Genomic DNA, 19978 nt, shown 5'->3' with positions numbered 1-19978 from the left:
ACTTGCTCTGATCAAGAAAAGAAGTAACCATGCATAAGGCATTGAGGCATACACTGTTTGTATCCCCAGGTAGGAAGGGAACTCAAAAACATAAATTACTGACATTTAAAAACCCATACAGACTGTAAATTGCATTTCAGAACAAGATCATTTTCCGCTTCAGACCCTGAACGTGGAAGCCCCCAAAGCCTGATTCCAGGGAGAACTGCACTGCCCGTGTTCTCTGTGCCTTCACTCTGTTCCCGAAGCACGGGCCTGGTGCTTTCCTGTAGGCGCGCAGATAGGAGGTGATCTTTAGAATCTCAAGGGGCCGAAGACAGAGCCAAGAGTGATAAAGACCTTTCTCCTGATCAGCACTGAGTTGATAGGCACAAGCAGCAGATATGGCTAATAGTCAGCACCCTATCCTTGTCATGCCACCCCCAGAAGTCAACTGACCGAGCAATGTCGTACACACAGCATATAAATGCTCTTTTCATCCCACGCCTAGGTCTTGTTTCTGTGTACTATAACATTAAGAAGAGAAGAGCTACTGGTCACTTTCCTGACCTTAAACACAACTTATTTTTCTAACTAGCACCATGCAGGATGGCCAGCCCTTTCCCCCCGTTGTGGCATTAGTTACATGTGACTACATTCAGAGCTCACAGGGTCTGGAGACCCATTCCTAAAAGTCAGAGCTGCCTTTCAGGACACGGGTGTACAGCACGGGAGCCCTCCGGCCAGAGGCTGAGACAGCCGGCTGTTCCGGGTACCCGGGAGGCCTCAATAATGAGCCAGGAGCACCGCTCACTAGTACAGAGACGGAGGGCATGCAGGCGTGGGTCTGTGCACTTTTAGTTATCTGTATAAAATCAATTTTCATAGTGAGCAGACATGCAGAAGAGTAATTTCCTGTAAGTCCTAGGTCCCAGAGAAGTGGAAATGCTTCTGCTTGTCTGTTGTGATTATTTAAGCTCCATGATCTCAGAGGGGAAAAACTCACCACTGGCCTTGACTCTGAGTGTCTTGATTTGAAAAAGTCAGCTTTCAGCTTCACCACTGCTACGTATCCAAGTCCAGAACTGAACTTCACCTGTACTATCATCTCAGTAATTATGATCAAAACAGGAAAAACTATGTACATTTAAAAAAATAAAACATAGAGCCCCTTTAATTCCTGAAAATTCAGCATTTTCAGACCATCTCCCATCATTTCCTTGGAGGTAAGGCTACTTCTGCTACTTCTATAATGTTCACATTTGTTTTTAGTGGATGGAGTTAATGCTTTGATCTTCCTCTCAGAATTTAGCATCTTATTACACATAAGAAATCTGTAAGTGGGCATCCGTGCAGTTTGATGTCTGCACTGAGACTGGGAGTCTAGAAACCTAGGTCTTTTCTCTAGCCCTTTCCTTTAGCCTGGGTGACTTTTGGAGAAGGCAATGGCAACCCACTCCAGTGTTCTTGCCTGGAAAATCCCATCGACGGAGGAGCCTGGTGGGCTGCCGTTTATGGAGTAGCACAGAGTCGGACACGACTGCAGCGACTTAGCAGCCGCAGCAGGGCTGACTTTGAACAGTTTTCTTATGCTGCACTTTCTCCATCTGTTAAAAAGCCACACGACAATTGACACCCACTTCACGAGGATATTATGAGGAATGAAGTGATAATGGTTATAAGGTGTTTTGAACCTTTCCAGGGGTAAGTGATCTGGAAACACAGGTTCTCTTCATTCACAGGAGAGTGTCTTTTGCTCCTGGATGCAGCTGAACAATGAACTCTCCTGTCCTCACACTCCTGCCCCTCCCAAGGGTCCCCCTATCTCTTCTGAACTGTAATTGGGGGCAGACAAACAGTGCAGCCACGGCAGCAGCCAGGTCACCTTCAGCAGGAGAGATAGGACCAAGAAGTCAGCATTGGCAGAAGCCAGCACAGGCCTTCTCCTCTTGCAGGCTTGTCTGCACCGTAAATCATGAACAATGTATTGTGAATTCCACACAGGAAGAAAAGTGAGAGCTTTGCAGCCAGACAACAGAAGGCTGAGTCCCAGCTCTGTGAACACTGTCTAGGAGGCACTGAGCAAGACCTTCAGCCTCTTGGACCTTTATTTGCTCATCTCTAAGATGGGGATAATAGTATTAGTCTTGTACAGAACCCTATCCGAACCCTGTACCTGATAGGCATCCATTGATTGTTTGCCACTTATTTGCTCATCCCTAAGATGGGGATAATAGTTTTAGTCTTGTACAGAACCCTATCCGAACCCTATACCTGATAGGCACCCATTGATTGTTTGCCACATAGATAAGCTTTAGCCTGTTCTCAGTCTTCATTGGTGAAGATGTGGTCCTCAGTCAGTAACACTCCAGGACTCAACTCCCAGCCCCTGCCCTCCACCATGCCATCCCCTGACCGTGCCACCCCTAAAGAATCGTCTTTCAGCTATAAGTCTCCAAAAGAAATTTATGTCCCTGTCCTCTTACTCACTCCTCCATGGGGATGCACAACAGCTGTTCACCATCTTTTGTAAAACCGCTTGCAAATTGCTCTGTAGTCACTCCCAGACTTCTCTTCTTCAGGTTATTTAATCCCAGTTCCCTTGACCTCCCTTGTGGATCTAATGTGCTTACCCCTTTGATCATCACTACTGCTGTCTTCTAAATACTTTCTAAATTCTTCATCTTAAGTTGTGGCAGGTTTAAGAATGCTCATTTTCCTAGACTCCACAACACAGTGCAGCTCAGTTCTGAGTGCTGCCGCCTTCCTGGGTATCTCCTGAAGGATGGGTAACTAGACCTTTTGTCCCTCCTTGGCTGGAAAGGAAGAAGATGAATGGGCTACTTAGAGAGAAGCACCAATGAAGGATAGACGGGGATAAAAATGGACCCTTGCTTCTAAACTGGGACAAACAGTTGAGAGCACCAGCAGGGTCTCCAGAGCTGCTCAAGCCCCAGGCAGGAGCTCTACACACCAGATGAACTGCCCCCTGGTGCCAGACCAGGTGGGAACTGTTTGCATTCATTCCAAACAAGAATGAACCTTCTTCTGAACACCATCCTTAATGGAAGTTACCAAATCTGTCTTACCTTCCAGCCTGGCACATGCCACTAGAAAGTAAAACAACCTTAAGTCCTCTTGGGCGCTTCTCTAAGTGGCCCTTTGACACCACTTTCCTCCTCCTGGCATATCAATTATGCCAGGTGAGGGCATTTCCAGAGCCTCTTTCTACGGCCAAACAAATAAATCAAATCCAAGATATCATAATGACCTTAATATGCTGAGAGATGCCTCCTCTCTTCTGGTCATCCCACCCCCACTCCAAGTGCACTCATGTGTGCACATGCGTGCATGTGCATGTACACACACACACACACAGGCATCTGAGAGCACGTGTGCATGCACGCACATGAGCACACACTTCCACGCTCTCAACAGCCTACAGAGGAGACTTGGCCATGGGCACCGAGATGATGACAAAGAAACAGTGGGAAAGAGCCCAGGAATGGTGGCTCCTGGCCTTTCATACAAGGCACAGCCAGTAATTTCACTGACCTGAGAACTGAACAAACAGCCTGGGAGGGTGGTCACCTTCCCCTTATTCACTTCTGGCCTCTTCCCTGTCTGGTCATCCCACAGATGAGCATCATCTCGAAAATGAATCCAGACTAGTTTTTCTCCCCTCTGTGTATTTTCTCTTTGCTGAAAGCAACAGTTGCCCCCTTCAACCACCTTTGCTTTTCCCCGGGTAGGGAAGACCTCCCCAGGTCCTATTACTTCATGGCAAATGGATGGGAAATGTGGAAACAGTGTCAGATTTCATTTTCTTGGGCTCCAAAATCAGTGAGGATGGTGACTACAGTTATAAAATTAAAAGACACTTGCTCCCTAGAATAGCTATGACAAACCTAGACATTGTATTAAGAAGCACAGACATTACTTTGCCAACAAAGGTCCATCTAGTCAAGGCTATGTCTTTTCCAGTAGTCATGTACGGATGTGAGAGTTGGACCATAAAGAAAGTTGAGTGCTGAAGAATTGATGCTTTCAAACTGTGGTGCTGGAGAAGACTCCTGAGAGTCCCTTAGACTGCAAGGAGATCAAACCAGTCAATCCTAAAGGAAATCAACCCTGAATATTCATTGGAAGGACTGATGCTGAAGTTGAAGCTCCAACTGCCACCTGATGAAAAGACCCTGATGCTGGGAAAGGTTAAGGTCAAGAGAAGAAGGGAGTGACAGAGGATGAGATGGTTGGATGACATCACTGACTCAGTGGACATGAGTTTGAGCAGACTGTGGGAGACAGTGAAGGACAGGGAAGCCTGGCATGCTGCAGTTCATGGGGTCACAAAGAGTCAAACACAATTTGGCAACTGAACAACAACAAGGGAAGACCACGACACACTAGAGACTTGCTTCTCAGTGAAGAAGAAAAGGAAGGACAAGATCAGTCAACCCTGTCTTCCCTAAGCCACCTAGGCCCGCTCTTCCCTCCCTTCTCACTGCGTCCAGCCTGCAGCCGAACAGTACAGGCGTGAGGGGAGCTCTTGGCCTTCAGCATCTTAACTGATGCAGATGGCACTGTATCTTTCCACAACCTCTTTACAATTCCAAAGGGAGGGAGGAGGGAATATTTCATACATGTGATGGAGTATTTATAATACATAAAATTTAAAACGATACAGACCTTATTGACTTGGGGGTATCTTAGTGGGCAAGGTGATCATTAACTTAAAAAGGAATAGTTTTTATTGAGTCAACAATGAAATCTGTTTTCATTCATTCAAATAAAAAGTATCTATGGGGATACTTACACCACAACGGTTTTAAGTGCAGGGTTAAGAGAAGTGAGTAAAACAGACACCGACCCTGGTCTCAGAGAGCTTTGATCTAGTGAGGAGACATTTACAAGTCAAGGAACAAAACAAATTGCAGTCTCAGACTGTGACAGGATACTGTGCCACAGAAGACAGGGCCGTGTGGGTGTGACGTACGCAACCTGAAAGAGGATTCCAGGAAGGCCTCTGTGGCTGGAGAAGACTGGGCGTGAGCAGCAATTATCTCGAAGCCAGGGAGGAATTGCTTAAACTTCAGTAAGACAGGAAGACATGACCTAAAGCTTGTGGACCCTAAACATATTGGCCACTGGGTACATTTAAAGGAGTATTTAAATCAGCAGGCATGAAACCAAAAGATTTTAGCTGACTTTGGAACAAACAGGCAATCATAACATTCTGAATAAAGCGGAATGAAGACCTGCTTGAAAACAGGCAGCAGAAGCCACGTGTGCTCCACGCTCTGCGCCTCCCAGGGTTCCGATGATGAATTGTATCATTCTTGCTTGCTGTCACCCATCGTCACCGTGAAGTTGGCATTTCATTTTGACGCACTCAGTGCTGTGAGGTTCAGATTTCATGTTACTCCACCTCTCTTCAGGAAGCAGTCACGCCTGACATGTCCCATGAACATGCCCCCTCCTCCCTGCATAGGCACGCCCAGCGAAGACTTCCTCTCATGGCATCAAGGACCTCCTGTGGGGCCCCTTTGATTGCTTAGATCTCATCATGTGCACTCCTGTGGACTAGAGAGACACTCTACTGAATGTGACCGTGCCCCCTCCTCACTTTAACCTGAGACGGCACTGCACTTTCTCCAGATTTCTCTGGAAGAACAATGCTGTGATGTGCCCTGAGAGTTAGAACCATTCTGTGTTATTAATAATAAGTGCGCTGTAACTTTTTAAAATGCATTTATTTATTTATTTTTGGCTGTGCTGGGTCTTCATTGCTGGGCTCAGGCTTTCTCTATACTTGCGATGAGGGGGACTACTCTTTGTGTTGGAGCACGGGCTTCAGTTGTTGCAGCCTCAGTAGTTGCGCTGCGCCGGCTTAGTGGCTCCGCAGCATGTGGAATCTTCCCAGACCAGGGATTGAACCCGTGTCCCCTGCTTCGGCAGATGGATTTCTACCCACTGTGCCGCCAGGGAAGTCCATTCCGTAACTTCTTAATCCTTTACTTTTTTGTTGTTTTATTTTTAAAGGCCTGAGCTATCTGTTGGAAACATCTTCCGAGACTGGCTGGAGAGTTCTGGAATTCCACAGGTGAGCTTCAGATAACTGCCTCACCAGACTCTGTGGAGAACAGTAAGGCTTATCACTTAGTGTATCAATCATGACAGTGGTTTCTTTATATATATATATATATCCTTATACAAGTAAGCGGGTTTCCCTGATAGCTCAGTTGGTAAAGAATCTGCCTGCAATGCAAGAGACCTGGGTTTGATCCCTGGGTTGGGAAGAACCCCTGGAGGAGGGCCTGGCAACCCACTCCTGTGTTCTTGCCTGGAGAATCCCCATGGACTGAGGAGCCGGGTGGGCTCCAGTCCCTGGGGTCGCAAAGAGTCTGACCTGACTGGGGGCCTAAACACACATAACAGTAACCAGCTCGCTGAGCTGCAGTGTCCCTGAGTCAGGAAGATGATGTCTCCCACGCTATTTGGCCGGCCGTGGTAGAGTGTGCCTCGGGCCTCTGCCCCTAGTGACTGTGGTGTGAGAGGTGGACATTCTGGTTGACTCTGAGCTGAGTGTTCAGTGAGGTCTTCCAAAGCGTGATGCACACTTTGGGCAGCCTCACCAGGCAGCAGTCCAGCACTGCCGGCGTCCCGAGCTCTGCTCTGTGGATGCGGCCCGACGAGTGAACTGGCCTGCCTGTCACTCTCCTCTGACCTAGCATGCCCATAGCTTCCCCCTCATTGGCCCATGCAGCTGCCCTCAGCTTTCTCCTCTGCTTCTGCATCTCTGCCTCCGGCTGCTCTTCTCATCTGAAGGAGCAGTTCAGACTCATTTCTCTGTCTGGGGGACCGGGACCTCCCTCTCCTTCAGGTTTATTTCTCTGCTCCCCCTTTCAGCCCATGGTGATTCTGAGGGGGACATTCCCTGGCGGCCCTCACTGTGTGGATATCACCTGGCCTGAAGCCTCCTCCCCCCTGCCTTCTCCCTGCTGCCCTCTCCCCGGGTCTTGTGCTTCCAAGAGCCTCGAGGGCCGCCCCGAGCTAGAGCCTGGGCCCTGCCTGGAAGCGGCTGGTCAGAGGACCCGGTGGGCCTGGAACTCTTCCAACCCCCAGAGCAGCTGCAGACCCGTCTCGGTGGGCCCGAGTGTCTGGGAGTGGACCCCACGGTGGGGAGAAAGTCTGCCCGGGGCGCAGGCAAGCGGCCTGTTAGCCTACTCGTTTCTGGTTTCATGACTGGTTATACGAGCTTCCCCTTGGGAGTGTCTGAATGTCAATGAATGTCTGTGAACCATGAAATTAAGGAACAGGAGGGGCTGTTCTCCATTACCTTTTCATCCCTCTCCTCTTGTCTTTGTCCTGTTCTGCCACACATGGGGCAACGTCAGCCACCAGCCACCAGGAGCTCATTCCCGAGGAAGGACGCACAGCCTTCGGTTCAGGAATGCGTGTCACCTGTTAAAACTTATTTGTTTGGCCCAGTCCTTCTGGGAGCAAAAAAGAATAAAATGCTGTATCCTAAACACGCAGAACAAAGTGAGTCGTTCGGGAGCACCTGGTCCTGGGAGGCTGTGCTTTCAACTTGTGTATGTTACGTGTGAGTTCCTGTGATTTCTAAGACGGCGGCTTCCAAATCAGGTCACTAGCTGAGTACAAAAATCCAGGGGAACAAAGTTAAGGTTTGCCTGATCTCAAATAGCCACACCCTGCTCTTGTTGTTTTCTTCAGGGGTGAGGGGTGGGTATCCCCTGAAGCCTGCTGCCTGGAGTTCTCAGGCCAGGCTGTTGCAAGGCTCCCAGACATTCTTAGGGGGGCCTGGAAGCTGGGAAAAGTTGGGAGCTCAAAGAGCAAAATCCTGCATTTCCTGGCCCAGAACAAGGCAGCTGTGTTCAGCAGTTAGCCCCGAGGGAAGAGAAAAGAAAGAGTCCTTAATCGAGTGCCCAGAAGCAGGCGCACCCGACTAGCGCCATCACACTGGGGCTGACCTGCTCGCTCCCAGGAGGTTCTGTAATTTCCCTTGAAGAAGAAGAGGCTTTTGCCACCAGCTTTTGCTTTTCATTAAAAGGGGGAGGGGTCCATGGCAGGGAAAGATTTGCCTCTGAGTGGTACATTTTTTTCCAAAGGTCTAGTTGCATTAGTGACAGCTTATAGCATAGACAAGAATCTCCGCTGTAAACTGACGAAACCTGCTGTCAAAACACAGCCAGGTGCAATGAGGCCAACCCGGCTATAAATTGTCTTTAAGACCCAACTGGTATTTCCTTGGGTGCTTAACTGTTCAGTAAAAACAACAGCATCAGACAGAAAAGACCCTGATTTAGTGCACATCTTTACATTGGTGAATGATCAGACGGCATCTTTTCATCTCTTCACCCATTTCCGGCCATTATTTATGTGGCTAATGGTGATTTACCTGCTCGCAGCCATTCCCGCGCTCCTTGAAAGTTCCCTCTCGTTTCCACTTCAGGGAGAGAGACTCTGCGCCTCTTGTTGCAGGAGCCTCACAGTGAATGGGACACCTTGTTCTTTGTCTCTATCATTATAATATAAAGTTACTGGTGTGTTTGGCCTGGAATGACAGCCAGAGCATTGAAATCATTCCAGTGCTCTTTGTTCTCATTAAAAATTTCTGTCCACCAGCAGTTGAAGTCATTCATGACAAAAGAGTCACATTCTACTGGTGAAGTTTTCATTCCACAGGTTACAGAGGCTTTTTGTCTTCTCTAAGGAATGTTTGCCTTGGGGTTGGCCTCCATTCTCCTTTTTGGCCACATTGAATGGAAATCATTTTTTTTTTAATGTGTGGAAATAGCTTCAGCAGCTATAAAAGTAATCATGAGCCCCCAAAAAGTAAAGGAAATTGGATACAAATCTGTTTAAAGAAACACCGAACCCTAACCTATGGCTTTGCTAACAGACTTAAAATTGATTTTACCATTGATATTACAGATTATTTCCTTTATGATATTTTTCTGACTATAAAAGTATTACATACTGAAATATAAAAAAGTTTGTAATAAGAAAATTAAAATGGCCCAGAGATAATTCTGTAAGTCATTTATTGATTTCAATTATTTTTTATTGCACCATGTGGTGTGTGGGATCTTAGTTCCCTGACCAGGGACTGAACCCCCTACAGTTGAAATGTAGCATCTTAACTACTGGCCCACCAGGGAAGTCCCCGGAGTTAATTTTTTGACAGAAAACCCGTTTAGTCATTTATCTGGTCTCCCTTTTCAAAAATAAAAATAATATGTTCTCTGAAGCAAGTTCAAGCAAAACCAAAGTAAAAAAACATAAAGCCCTTGCCCCTTTCAATCTTACTCTGCAGAGATAATATATGCCTGGTATGTGTCCTTCTATACATTTTCTGTGCTATATGTTATGTAAGTGCATATGCTTTCTTAAAAAATTGGACTTTTATTAGCTAAACTTAAAAGTTTTCATTTAAAAATACATCTTAAGCAATTTCCCACATCCCTTGAAATAATTCAACAGCAGTAATTTTTAACAGCTGCATAAATTTCTAAAGAGTGGTACCATAATTTAATTTATCAGACACTCCCAACTGTTGGAATAGTATACAGTACTTCTAAGAAAGTTGCCCATTCTGCTAATTTGACAATTCTATAAATAGATTTTTATTTCTTTTTATGTCTGCCCAAAGGTCTCCTCCCACCCACCAGAACATATGTACATATTCCAATCTTTTTTAAAATATTTATATCAAATGTAATAGAAATAACTTTTCTCCCTCCAGCCCTTCTTCTGTACTTCTTTATTTTAGTTGTCATAGAACTCTCTGACCCCTCCTTTTCTTTGATTTCCTGCCCACATTTCCTGATATCTTTATATATATACTTATTAAATTTATAATTTTATTTCCTTTCCTAGCATCTTCCTCACTTTTTCATTATATTTTGCTTGGACTAGTGCAGTAACTAATTGTTCTTTTAGCCTCCAACTTGTCCCCCTTTCCATCCACCATCCACATCAATGCTATGTGAATCTTCCCCCAAACACAGTTTACATCTCTCCTCACGAGAAACTTTTTCCCCATTTAGAAAAAACTCTTTGGCCTGCCATTTGAAGCTGTAAACTGCCCCAAGCTACCATTTTAAACTTTATTTTCTACCACTCCTAGGCATATACTGGATCATAATTATTAGTCTCCAAATAGTTATATGCTGAATTTTAATGTAATCTAAATTTAAATTGAAAATCTAATAATACAGTCATGGTTTGGACCAATTTAGGTTTGTAAATGAATCCACTTGGACCAGTTTAGGTTTGTAAATGAATCCACTTTTTCAACTGTCAATTCTATGAACTCTACTTCAGACCAAGCATTTCTGATTAAAACTTAGCATCCAATTGAGATAGACTGTGAAAACACATCAGATGTAGAAGACCTAGTACAAAAAAGTGAAGGTAAAATATCTCATTAAAGGTTTTAAATACTTTTTAGGTATTGAAATAATTGTATTTTGGATACTTTGTAAAATAAAATATATTATTAAAATTAATTTTAGCTGCTACAACTTACTTTTTATTTGTGGCAAATAGAACATTTTAAAATATATTTTTTTGTTTATTTATGGCTGCATTGGGTCTTAGTTGCAGTGCATAGGCTTCTCTCTAGTTTTGGGCTTTTGAGCTCAGTTGCCCAGATGCATGTGGGATCTTAGTTTCCCAACCAGTAATCGAACCCATGTCCCCTGCATTGAAAGGCAGATTCTTAACCACTGACCATCAGAGAAATCCCCAACAATGAGAACATTTTAAATGACAAATGTGGCTTGCACATATTCATACCGAATAGTGATGCTTTAAAGCTGTTAACTGAATTAAAATCTGAGTGCATAATACCTTAAAATCCACCACTGATGTACTTGAAATCATCTGTAGTTTTGTCAGATGTATGGCTAAAGCTGGAGCTAGTCAGTCCATAGACGCCCTTCAGTCTGGTCTGAAACCACGAATGATTATCATCCACTGCTGAGTGCTGCTTTCACCGCAGTTGTTCATAAGGGTATGAACGAATTACCATCCTCTCTTCAGTGCTTAATTTCAACTCCCGGGTGACCCATTTTCCAAGGCACCAACAAGTAACACAATAACGCCAGTGAACCCCACAGCCCTTCTATGGCTCAGGCTATTCTTTAGGGAAAAGTGCTTAGCAGCCTTAAATGGCCAAGTCACAGGCAGCAGTGGCAATGATGGGGAGAGAGAAGATGGCTAATGGCCAATCATATAGTCGCCTAGAAACAGAAACAGGCAGGAATCAAGCTCCCAGGATTTAGAACATCAGCTTGTTGTGTCATCTTGGAAAATGCCTCTCCTTTCCAAACAAACACCTGCAAGTTGCCAGAGGCCACACAAGCAAATGATGGAAAACATAAGTCTTATAGGAGAAAATCCTGCATTCACAAAATTGGGGAAACTTGATAAGACATGATGCAAGAGACTCCATGTCATTGGAGCCATGATGTGCTTTTATTTATTATTATTATTTTTTCATGATGTGCTTTTAACACAGAGCAAGCCAGGTGGTTTATTAGGGGAATAACATGTAGGCTTCTTTTAGCACAGATTATGTACTATTATCAACATAATTTAAAGGCCTATTATGATACTTAATCTTAGTGGTATCTATAAAAAATTCTACATGTAATGGTCATTCACAAAAACCAAGATTGGTTATTTTGCAAATTCCAGAGAAATTATATTTTTCAAATTATATGTGCTTTGCATGTGCAAATGTTGGTTCTTTTGTGCAACCATGTGCACATTATGGTTTCTTTATATCAATAATAGCAGTTGCCATAATGTGGTGTGTGTTTTGAGCTCCTAGTAATTTTGCTGTCATTCTTGTCCAGCGGTTAGATTCACAATTTCTAAGTGACTAAATGCAGATGGTGATTGCAGCCATGAAATTAAAAGACGCTTACTCCTTGGAAGGAAAGTTATGACCAACCTAGACAGCATATTAAAAAGCAGAGACATTACTTTGTCAACAAAGACCTGTCTAGTCAAGGCTATGGTTTTTCCAGTAGTCATGTATGGATGTGAGAGTTGTAGTATAAAGAAAGCTGAGTGCCGAAGAATTGATGCTTTTGAACTGTGGTGTTGGAAACTCTTGAGAGTCCCTTGGACTGCAAGGAGATCCAGCCAGTCCATCCTAAAGGAAATCAGTCCTGGGTGTCCATTGGAAGGACTGATGTTGAAGCTGAAACTCCAATATTTTGGCCACCTGATACGAAGAGCTGACTCATTTGAAGAGACCCTGATGTTGGGAAAGATTGAAGGCAGGAGAAGTGGACGACAGGGAATGAGATGGTTGGATGGCATCACCGACTCAATGGACGTGAGTTTGGGTAAACTCCGGGAGTTGGTGACGGACAGGGAGACCTGGTGTGCTGCGGTTCCTGGGGTCGCAAAGAGTCGGACACTACTGAGGGACTGAACTGAACTGAAATGTTTTGTCAGGGATCCTTGGAGATACTTCCTCTGGCCTCACCGGGGCAAGGCCTGCATTGTTGATGTGTCACCACTGTTTCACTTACTGTTCATCAAAGCTATGGCCCTTCTTCCCACAACTCCTGTATGATGCTTGGCAGTCACAGGAGATGAGAGATTTTATTAAAATGTGTCCACTTTTAGCTTATTTTCTTTATTTCTGGCATCTGTGGCATCATGCTCATATTAATTAGTTCAGGCTGCCATAACAAAATACCAGATGAGGTGGCTTAAGCAGCAGACATTTGGAGGCTGAAAGTCCAAGATCAAGGTGTGGGCAAGTTTGGTTTCTCCCAAGGCCTTTCTCCTTGGTTTGCCCACGGCCACCTTCTTGCTATGTCCTCAGTGGTCTTTCTTCTGTGTGTGTAGAGATCTCTGTCTTAATCTCCTGTTCTTATAAGGACATCAGTCAGATTGGATGAGGTCCCACCCATGCAATTTCATTTTACCTTAATCACCTCTTTTTGGCTCTATCTCCAACATAGTCACATTCTGTGGAACTGGGGGCTAGGACATCAATATGTGAGTTGGGAGGGGAGGTACAAATTTAGCCTATAATATTGCTGTTTCCCAATATTTCTCTGATTAGTTCCACATTTCTTGTGAATCCCTTCAAAGTGGCTGATAAAAATCACTCAAGTCAAACTTAACGTATTTTATTCCGTTATAAGTGAATATGCTTTGGGCATAGTTATTTGGTCCCAAATGATTTTAGTATCCCGTCCACAAAACTTTCAAGTCTCTGATGAAACAAGAGAGTAGGAAGGAAAGATCTGTCCTCCCAGAGAGAAGTAGGAAACTAAAGGTCTGTCCCAGGCATTGTGTATTACTGCAGGCATCTGATTTGACACTGTCCAAATGACTCATTTGAAAAGACCCTGATGCTGGGAAAGATTGAAGGCGGGAGGAGAAGGAGACAACAGAGGATAAGATGGTTGGATGGCATCGTGAACTCAATGGACATGAGTTTCAGTAAGCTCTGGGAGTTGGTGATGGACAGGGAAGCCTGGCATGCTGCAATCCATGGGGTCGCAAAGAGTCGGACACAGCTGAGCAACTGAACTGAACTGAAAATGTATTGACCTCTTCACGGCGTAGGGCACTGGGAAGAAACAGGAGACATTTTCCTTTGGTGCCCCAAATGAAAGCTCCCCAGCCTTCCTTCTTTTCACTCCCTTTCAAAACCTGATTTCCAGAAAGAATTTAAATCTCATTCACAGTAATCTAAGACTAGACACCGAGTGAATAATAGGGATTAAAAGTGTTTCCTTTCCCTTGAAAATTTCCTTTGTAACTGTATCAGACCTTAGGCTTTGACAGAGCTGTCAAGCATCCCAGACCAGATGCGTGTGATTTGCCAGAAGAAGCTTCTTCCAGGATCTGAAATCACCCCTCCAGCTAAGTGCCTTCCTTCCCTCCCCTTCCCCTCTTTCTAGGAATATAGTCTGTATATCTGTCCTTCACAAGGGACTGTGCATGACTCAAAGATGAGAGAAACACAGGCTTTACCCTCAGAATGCTTAATAATTCAGTAGGAAAAATAGATACACAAATAACTGATCTATAGGAAACAGCAATAAGTGGTGTAAAACTAGCTCACTTTTAGTTAGTTAGTCTTTGAAATTTATTGATTTAGGTAGTTTTGGCTATGCTGGGTCTTCTTTGCTGTACATGGACTTTCTCTAGTTGCAGCGAGAGGGGACTACCCTTCATTGTGGTATTTGGGCCTCTTATTGCCGTGGCTTCTCTTCTTACAGAACACAGGCTCTAGCGGCATGGGCTCAGTGGTTGAAGCTTGCAGGATCTAGAGCTCCGGCTCAGTAGTTGTGGCCCACGGCTTAGCTGCTCTGCACGCTGTGGAATCTTCCTGGACCGGGGATCTGACCAATGTCCCCTGCATTGGCAGGTGGATTCTTATCCACTGCAGCACCAGTGAGTGAGTGATAGTTGCTCAGTCATGTCCGATTCTTTGGTCTATAGCCTGCCAGGCTCCTCTGTGCACAGAATTCTCCAGGCAAGAATACTGGAGTGAGTTGTCATTTCCTTTTCCAGGGGATCTTCCTGACCCAGGGATCGAGCACAGGTCTCCAGCATTGCAGACAAATCCTTTACCATCTGAGTCACTGGAGAAGCCTACTATTAAGAGACATTTCTAAGTATAAACACAGGTCAACTTAAAAAGCATCAGCAGATATATACCTCGGCACCAGGGAAGTCCCTACCTCACTTTTAGAGTTGGGAAGAAAGAGGTCATTTTGCATTTGTGGAAGCAGAAAGGACTGAGTTACCATTTGAAGTCAACCTTGAAGGATAGGAAAGGGAGAAGTCATTTTAGGCAAGGGGTGTGACATGTTCAATGTCTGGTGGTGAAAACTTAGTCTGCATGTATGAGCAGCATGAGGCAGAGTCAGATCTCAGTGACGGGGCGGGGGCAGTGTGGAGTGACTAGCTTTTCACAGCAGAGTGAGGCTCAGTGGGTAATGCCCCAGGACAAGGGGAATGGAGGCAACTTCCCCAGTGTGAGGGGTGGAGGAAAGGCCCCCTGTCCCCCCGACCCCCGCCTCAGGCCAGCCTCACTCTCAGCTCCCTTGCCCTGGCCTCAGCCTCTGCCACACTCTAATCAAGGCCATAGGCATGTCCAGCTCTTTGCAACCCTCTGGACTATAGCCCACCAGGCTCCTCTGTCCATAGGCTTCTCCAGGCAAGAATACTGGAGGGGGTTGCCACCATTCCACCCCCCAAAATAGATAGGTGAATGCAATTTATGATGATAAAATATATCTGGTGAATGCATATTGACCACCATTTGAAGCAGTGATCTTTCCTGCTCCGTTTTCCTTGTTAGGAAGGAGTTTATTGTTGCCTGCTTTGCTTGGAGAACAGGATCTGGGAAGCAGATTGATTGTAAGGCGGGACACAGCTAGACTGCACAGGGTTGAATGTGAGAAGGAAAAGTTTACCCAAGATTCACCAGAGGGTTGTAGACAATGCTAGTGACTGAGTGGCAGTAAGCTATCTGGGCCGGTGGGCCAGCAGCCTTGCTAGAAAGAAAATTCCCTGGATGAAAAGCCAAGCCCTTCCCCTCCGCGCAGGTACTAGGGACTCTCGTGGAGTGAAAGGAACAGTTAGAGACACTTTTGCTCCTCGGTTTTCAACTTTTGAACTTTCATGTCTAGAAGCTATTCACTTACATGGTGTGATCGCTCACCTAGAACCAGACATCCTAGAATGTGAAGTCAAGTGGACCTTAGGAAGCATCACTATGAACAAAGCTAGTGGAGGTGATAGAATTCCAGTTGAGCTATTTCAAATCCTAAAAGAGGATGCTGTGAAAGTGCTGCACTCAATATGCCAGCAAATTTGGAAAACTCAGCATTGGCTACAGGACTGGATAAGGTCGGTTTTCATTCCAATCCCAAGGAAAGGCAATACCAAAGAATGTTCAAACTACCACACAATTGCATTCATCTCACACACTAGCAAAGTAATGCTCAAAATTCTCCAAGCCAGGCTTCAGCAATACGTGAACCGTGAACTTCCAGATGTTCAAGCTGGATTTCGAAAAGGCAGAAGAACCAGAGATCAAATTGCCAACATCCGTTGGATCATAGAAAAAGCAAGAGAGTTCCAGAAAAACATCTATTTCTGCTTTATTGACTATGCCAAAGCCTTTGACTGTGTGGATCACAATAAACTGGAAAATTCTTCAAGAGATGGGAATACCAGACAATCTGACCAGCCTCCTGAGAAATCTGTATGCAGGTCAAGAAGCAACAGAACTGGACATGGAACAATAGACTGTTTCCAAATCGGGAAAGGAATACGTCAAGGCTGTATATTGTCAGCCTGCTTATTTAACTTATATGCAGAGTTCAGTTCAGTTCAGTCACTCAGTCGTATCTGACTCTTTGTGACCCCATAAACTGCAGCATGCCAGGCCTCCCTGTCCATCACCAACTCCTGGAGTTTACCCAGACTCCTGTCCTTTGAGTCTGTGATGCCATCTAACCATCTCATCCTCTGTTGTCCCCTTCTCCTCCTGCCTTCAATCTTTCCCAACATCAGGGTCTCTTCAAATGAGTCTGCTCTTCGCATCAGGTGGCCAAAATATTGGAGTTTCAGCTTCAACATCAGTCCCTCCAATGAACACCCAGGATTGATCTCCTTCAGGATGGACTGGTTGGATCTCCTTGCAGTCCAAGGGACTCTCAAGAGTCTTCTCCAACACCACAGCATCAATTCTTTGGTGCTCAGCTTTCTTTATAGTCCAACTCTCACATCCATACATGACTACTGGAAAAACCATAGCCTTGACTAGACAGACCTTTGTCAGCAAAGTAATGTCTCTGCTTTTTAATATGCTGTCTAGGTTGGTCATAACTTTCCTTCCAAGGAGTAAGCGTCTTTTAATTTCATGGCTGCAATTACCATCTGCAGTGATTTTGAAGCCCAAAAAATAAAGTCAGCCACTGTTTCCCCATCTATTTGCCATGAAGTGATGGGACCAGATGCCATGATCTTAGTTTTCTGAATGTTGAACTTTAAGCCAACTTTTTCACTCTCCTCTTTCACTTTCATCAAGGGGTTCTTTAGTTCTTCTTCACTTTCTGCCATTAGGGTGGTGTCATCTGCATATCTGAGGTTATTGATATTTCTCCTGGCAATCTTGATTCCAGCTTGTGCTTCTTCCAGCCCAGCATTTCTCATGATGTACTCTGCATATAAGTTAAATAAGCAGGGTGACAATATACAGCCTTGATGTACTCTTTTCCTGATTTGGAACCAGTCTGTTGTTCGATGTCCAGTTCTAACTTGTTTCCTGACCTGCATACAGGTTTCTCAAGAGGCAGGTCAGGTTGGTCTGGTATTCCCATCTCTTTCAGAATTTCCCACAGTTTATTGTGATCCACATAGTCAGAGGCTTTGGCATAGTCAATAAAGCAGAAATAGATGTTTTTCTGGAACTCTCTTGCTTTTTCAATGATCCAGCGAATGTTGGCAATTTGATCTCTGGTTCCTCTGCCTTTTCTAAAACCAGGTTGAACATCTGGAAGTTCATATTTCACGTATTGCTGAAGCCTGGCTTGGAGAATTTTGAGCATTACTTTGCTAGTGTGTGAGATGAGTGCAATTGTGCAGTAGTTTGAGCATTCTTTGGCTCAAACTTTGGCTTTCTTTGGGATTGGAATGAGTACATCATGAGAAATAGTGGACTGGATGAAGCACAAGCTGGAATCAAGATTGCCGGGAGAAATATCAATAACCTCAGATACGCAGATGACACCACCCTTATGGCAGAAAGCAAAGAACTAAAGAGCCCCTTGATGAAAGTGAAAGAGGAGAGTGAAAAAGTTGGCTTAAAATTCAACATTCAGAAAACCAAGGTCATGGCATCTGGTCCCATTCCTTCATGGCAAATAGGTGGAGAAACAGTAACAGACTTTATTTTTGGGGGCTTCAAAATCACTGCAGATGGTAATTGCAGCCATGAAATTAAAAGACACTTATTCCTTGGAAGGAAAGTTATGACCAACCTAGCATCATATTAAAAAGCAAAGATATTACTTTGCAACAAAGGTCCATCTAGTCAAAGTTATGGTTTTTCCAGTAGTCATGTATGGATGTGTGTGTTGATCTATAAAGAAAGCTGAGCGCCGAAGAATTGATGCTTTTGAACTGTGGTGTTGGAGAGGACTCTTGAGAGTCCCTTGGACAGCAAGGAGATCCAATCAGTCCACCTTAAGGAAATCAGTCCGGAATATTCATTGGAAGGACTGATGCTGAAGCTGAAACACCAATACATTGGCCACCAGATGTGAAGAACTGACTCATTGGAAAAGACCCTGATGCTGGGTAAGATTGAAGGCGGGAGGAGAAGGGGACGATGGAAGATGAGATGGTTAGCATCACCAACTCAATGGGCATGAGTTTAAGTAAACTCCAGAAGTTGGTGATGGACAGGGAGTCCTGGCATGCTGCAGTCAATGGGCTCACAAAGAGTTGGACATGACTGAGCAACTGAACTCAACTGGTCTGAACTGGGGAACTGGAGAGGTTGACTTCTGTACTTGCCAATTTCAGCCAGGATGCCAAGTCCTTTAGAAGACAACATGCTTGGAGACTAGAGACTCGGCTGTACTGCCCCCATCCCCCACCCCCTCTTAGTCACAAGTTGTCCAGCTTATTGTGTAGGAGAGTCCACGTGATTGTCCTCAAGGTGCAGTTTCCAGTGGGTCATGAACATACAGCCATTACCTGTCCTTCATGTTCATACATATTGCGCACCCATAGAGAGATTCACTTAAGTAAGGACATTGTGGCTCTTGTAAAGAGTGATTCTGTTTAACAGAATTTCTTTGAGCAGTGCTTTATCTGTTTCATATAGAGAGATCTTAAAGAAGGAACAGGTAAACTCAAAGAATTATGACAAAGATACCAGCTTTGGATTACAAACCTCTGTCAATAGAAAAACATCCAATTCAAACTTTTAAGAGGAACTGCTCCCATTCTCTCTTCTATTAGGCTGAAGACATACTCTGGTCGGTTCTCATCAAAGGCACATTATTCTATATTTGCATCGTGCCCTTCCCACGCCCAGGGAAAGCCCTGAGACCTAACCTTGCAGTGGGTTGTGTACATGAGTGCACACACATGCAGGCCTCTTTGACTCTTTGACATCACAAAGCATCATCGCATAAGCGGATGCTCAGATCTGCATCCCAGGCCTGTAGGCGGCAGCTCCTACTGTGGCCATTCACAGCGCTCACTGGACTTCCACCCTTGTTTGCTGCCTGCCGGAATATCTGCTGACAAGAAAAGCTATTAGGAACACTTGGCTGCTTTTTAGAACAGGGGGCTTTTTTCTTCTCTTTTGTGGAGAACCATTATGTTGTTTAAAATGGATGTGTATTTAATATCTCTATGGTATATATCTTTTGGGTATTGCCTCTATTGCTTCATGGCTAAATTTTAAGCTTTTCTGGCATTGCACAAATTTCAGTCTGCTTTAGAATCCTAGGTAGAAGTGAGTCTTGGAGAAGAGCTCATCTTTTCACCCATGGGGTAGCTGTACCCCAGGGGATGCATACTGATGTGCCCAAGCTCCAAACCCTAGTTAATGGCAGAGCCAGGGCTCCAATCTAGGACCTTCAGTCCTCAGTCTACCCAATTAAGGCATTTTGCATTTTTAGCAGGACTGCTTTTAATCCAAATTAACTTAGTCCCATTCTTGCCTTAGACCTATAAAGAGATAATAAATGAATACAGCAGAAAGCCTAAGGAAGGATGATTTTTAATTTAATTAATGACCGCTCTTTTCCCTGAATATGTTTATTTCTATTGTTTAGAGGGCCAAAAAAAATGTACTTTGTGTGTGCAGGAATGTGAATCTCACAATCCAGAGCTTTTCATAAATATTGTTACAGGCATACACAACCCTCTTCCATTTAGATGTTTCTAAATGGGAGCCCTG

The 19978-nt window shown here is 44.6% G+C and overlaps 1 protein-coding gene and 1 long non-coding RNA gene across 11 annotated transcripts in view; one reads left to right on the top strand and one right to left on the bottom strand.

Annotated features, from left to right (window-relative positions):
• Positions 1–19978, top strand: part of AOPEP (aminopeptidase O (putative)) — a 392900-nt gene that overhangs the window by 280061 nt on the left and 92861 nt on the right. For all 10 annotated transcript variants that reach the window (XR_011484978.1, XR_011484979.1, XM_070459519.1 and 7 more), the window contains one exon: positions 6022–6082. Coding sequence is in view for 8 of the 10 variants with exons in the window: in XM_070459519.1 (XP_070315620.1) it covers positions 6022–6082 (61 nt within the window). In the remaining 2 variants the exon portion in view is untranslated. The remainder of the gene's footprint in view (positions 1–6021; positions 6083–19978) is intronic.
• Positions 5716–11100, bottom strand: LOC139032441 (uncharacterized). The gene is made up of 2 exons (XR_011484980.1): positions 10858–11100; positions 5716–6112 (listed from the first exon to the last, which is right to left on the bottom strand). It is a non-coding gene; the product is annotated as an uncharacterized lncRNA (long non-coding RNA).

This window comes from Odocoileus virginianus, chromosome 31 (assembly GCF_023699985.2).
Source record: "Odocoileus virginianus isolate 20LAN1187 ecotype Illinois chromosome 31, Ovbor_1.2, whole genome shotgun sequence".
In the NCBI taxonomy this organism is placed as follows: Eukaryota; Metazoa; Chordata; class Mammalia; order Artiodactyla; family Cervidae; genus Odocoileus; species Odocoileus virginianus.
The sequence above is the reverse complement of the archived record's forward strand: the minus strand, read 5'-3'. Positions and strand labels throughout refer to the sequence as shown.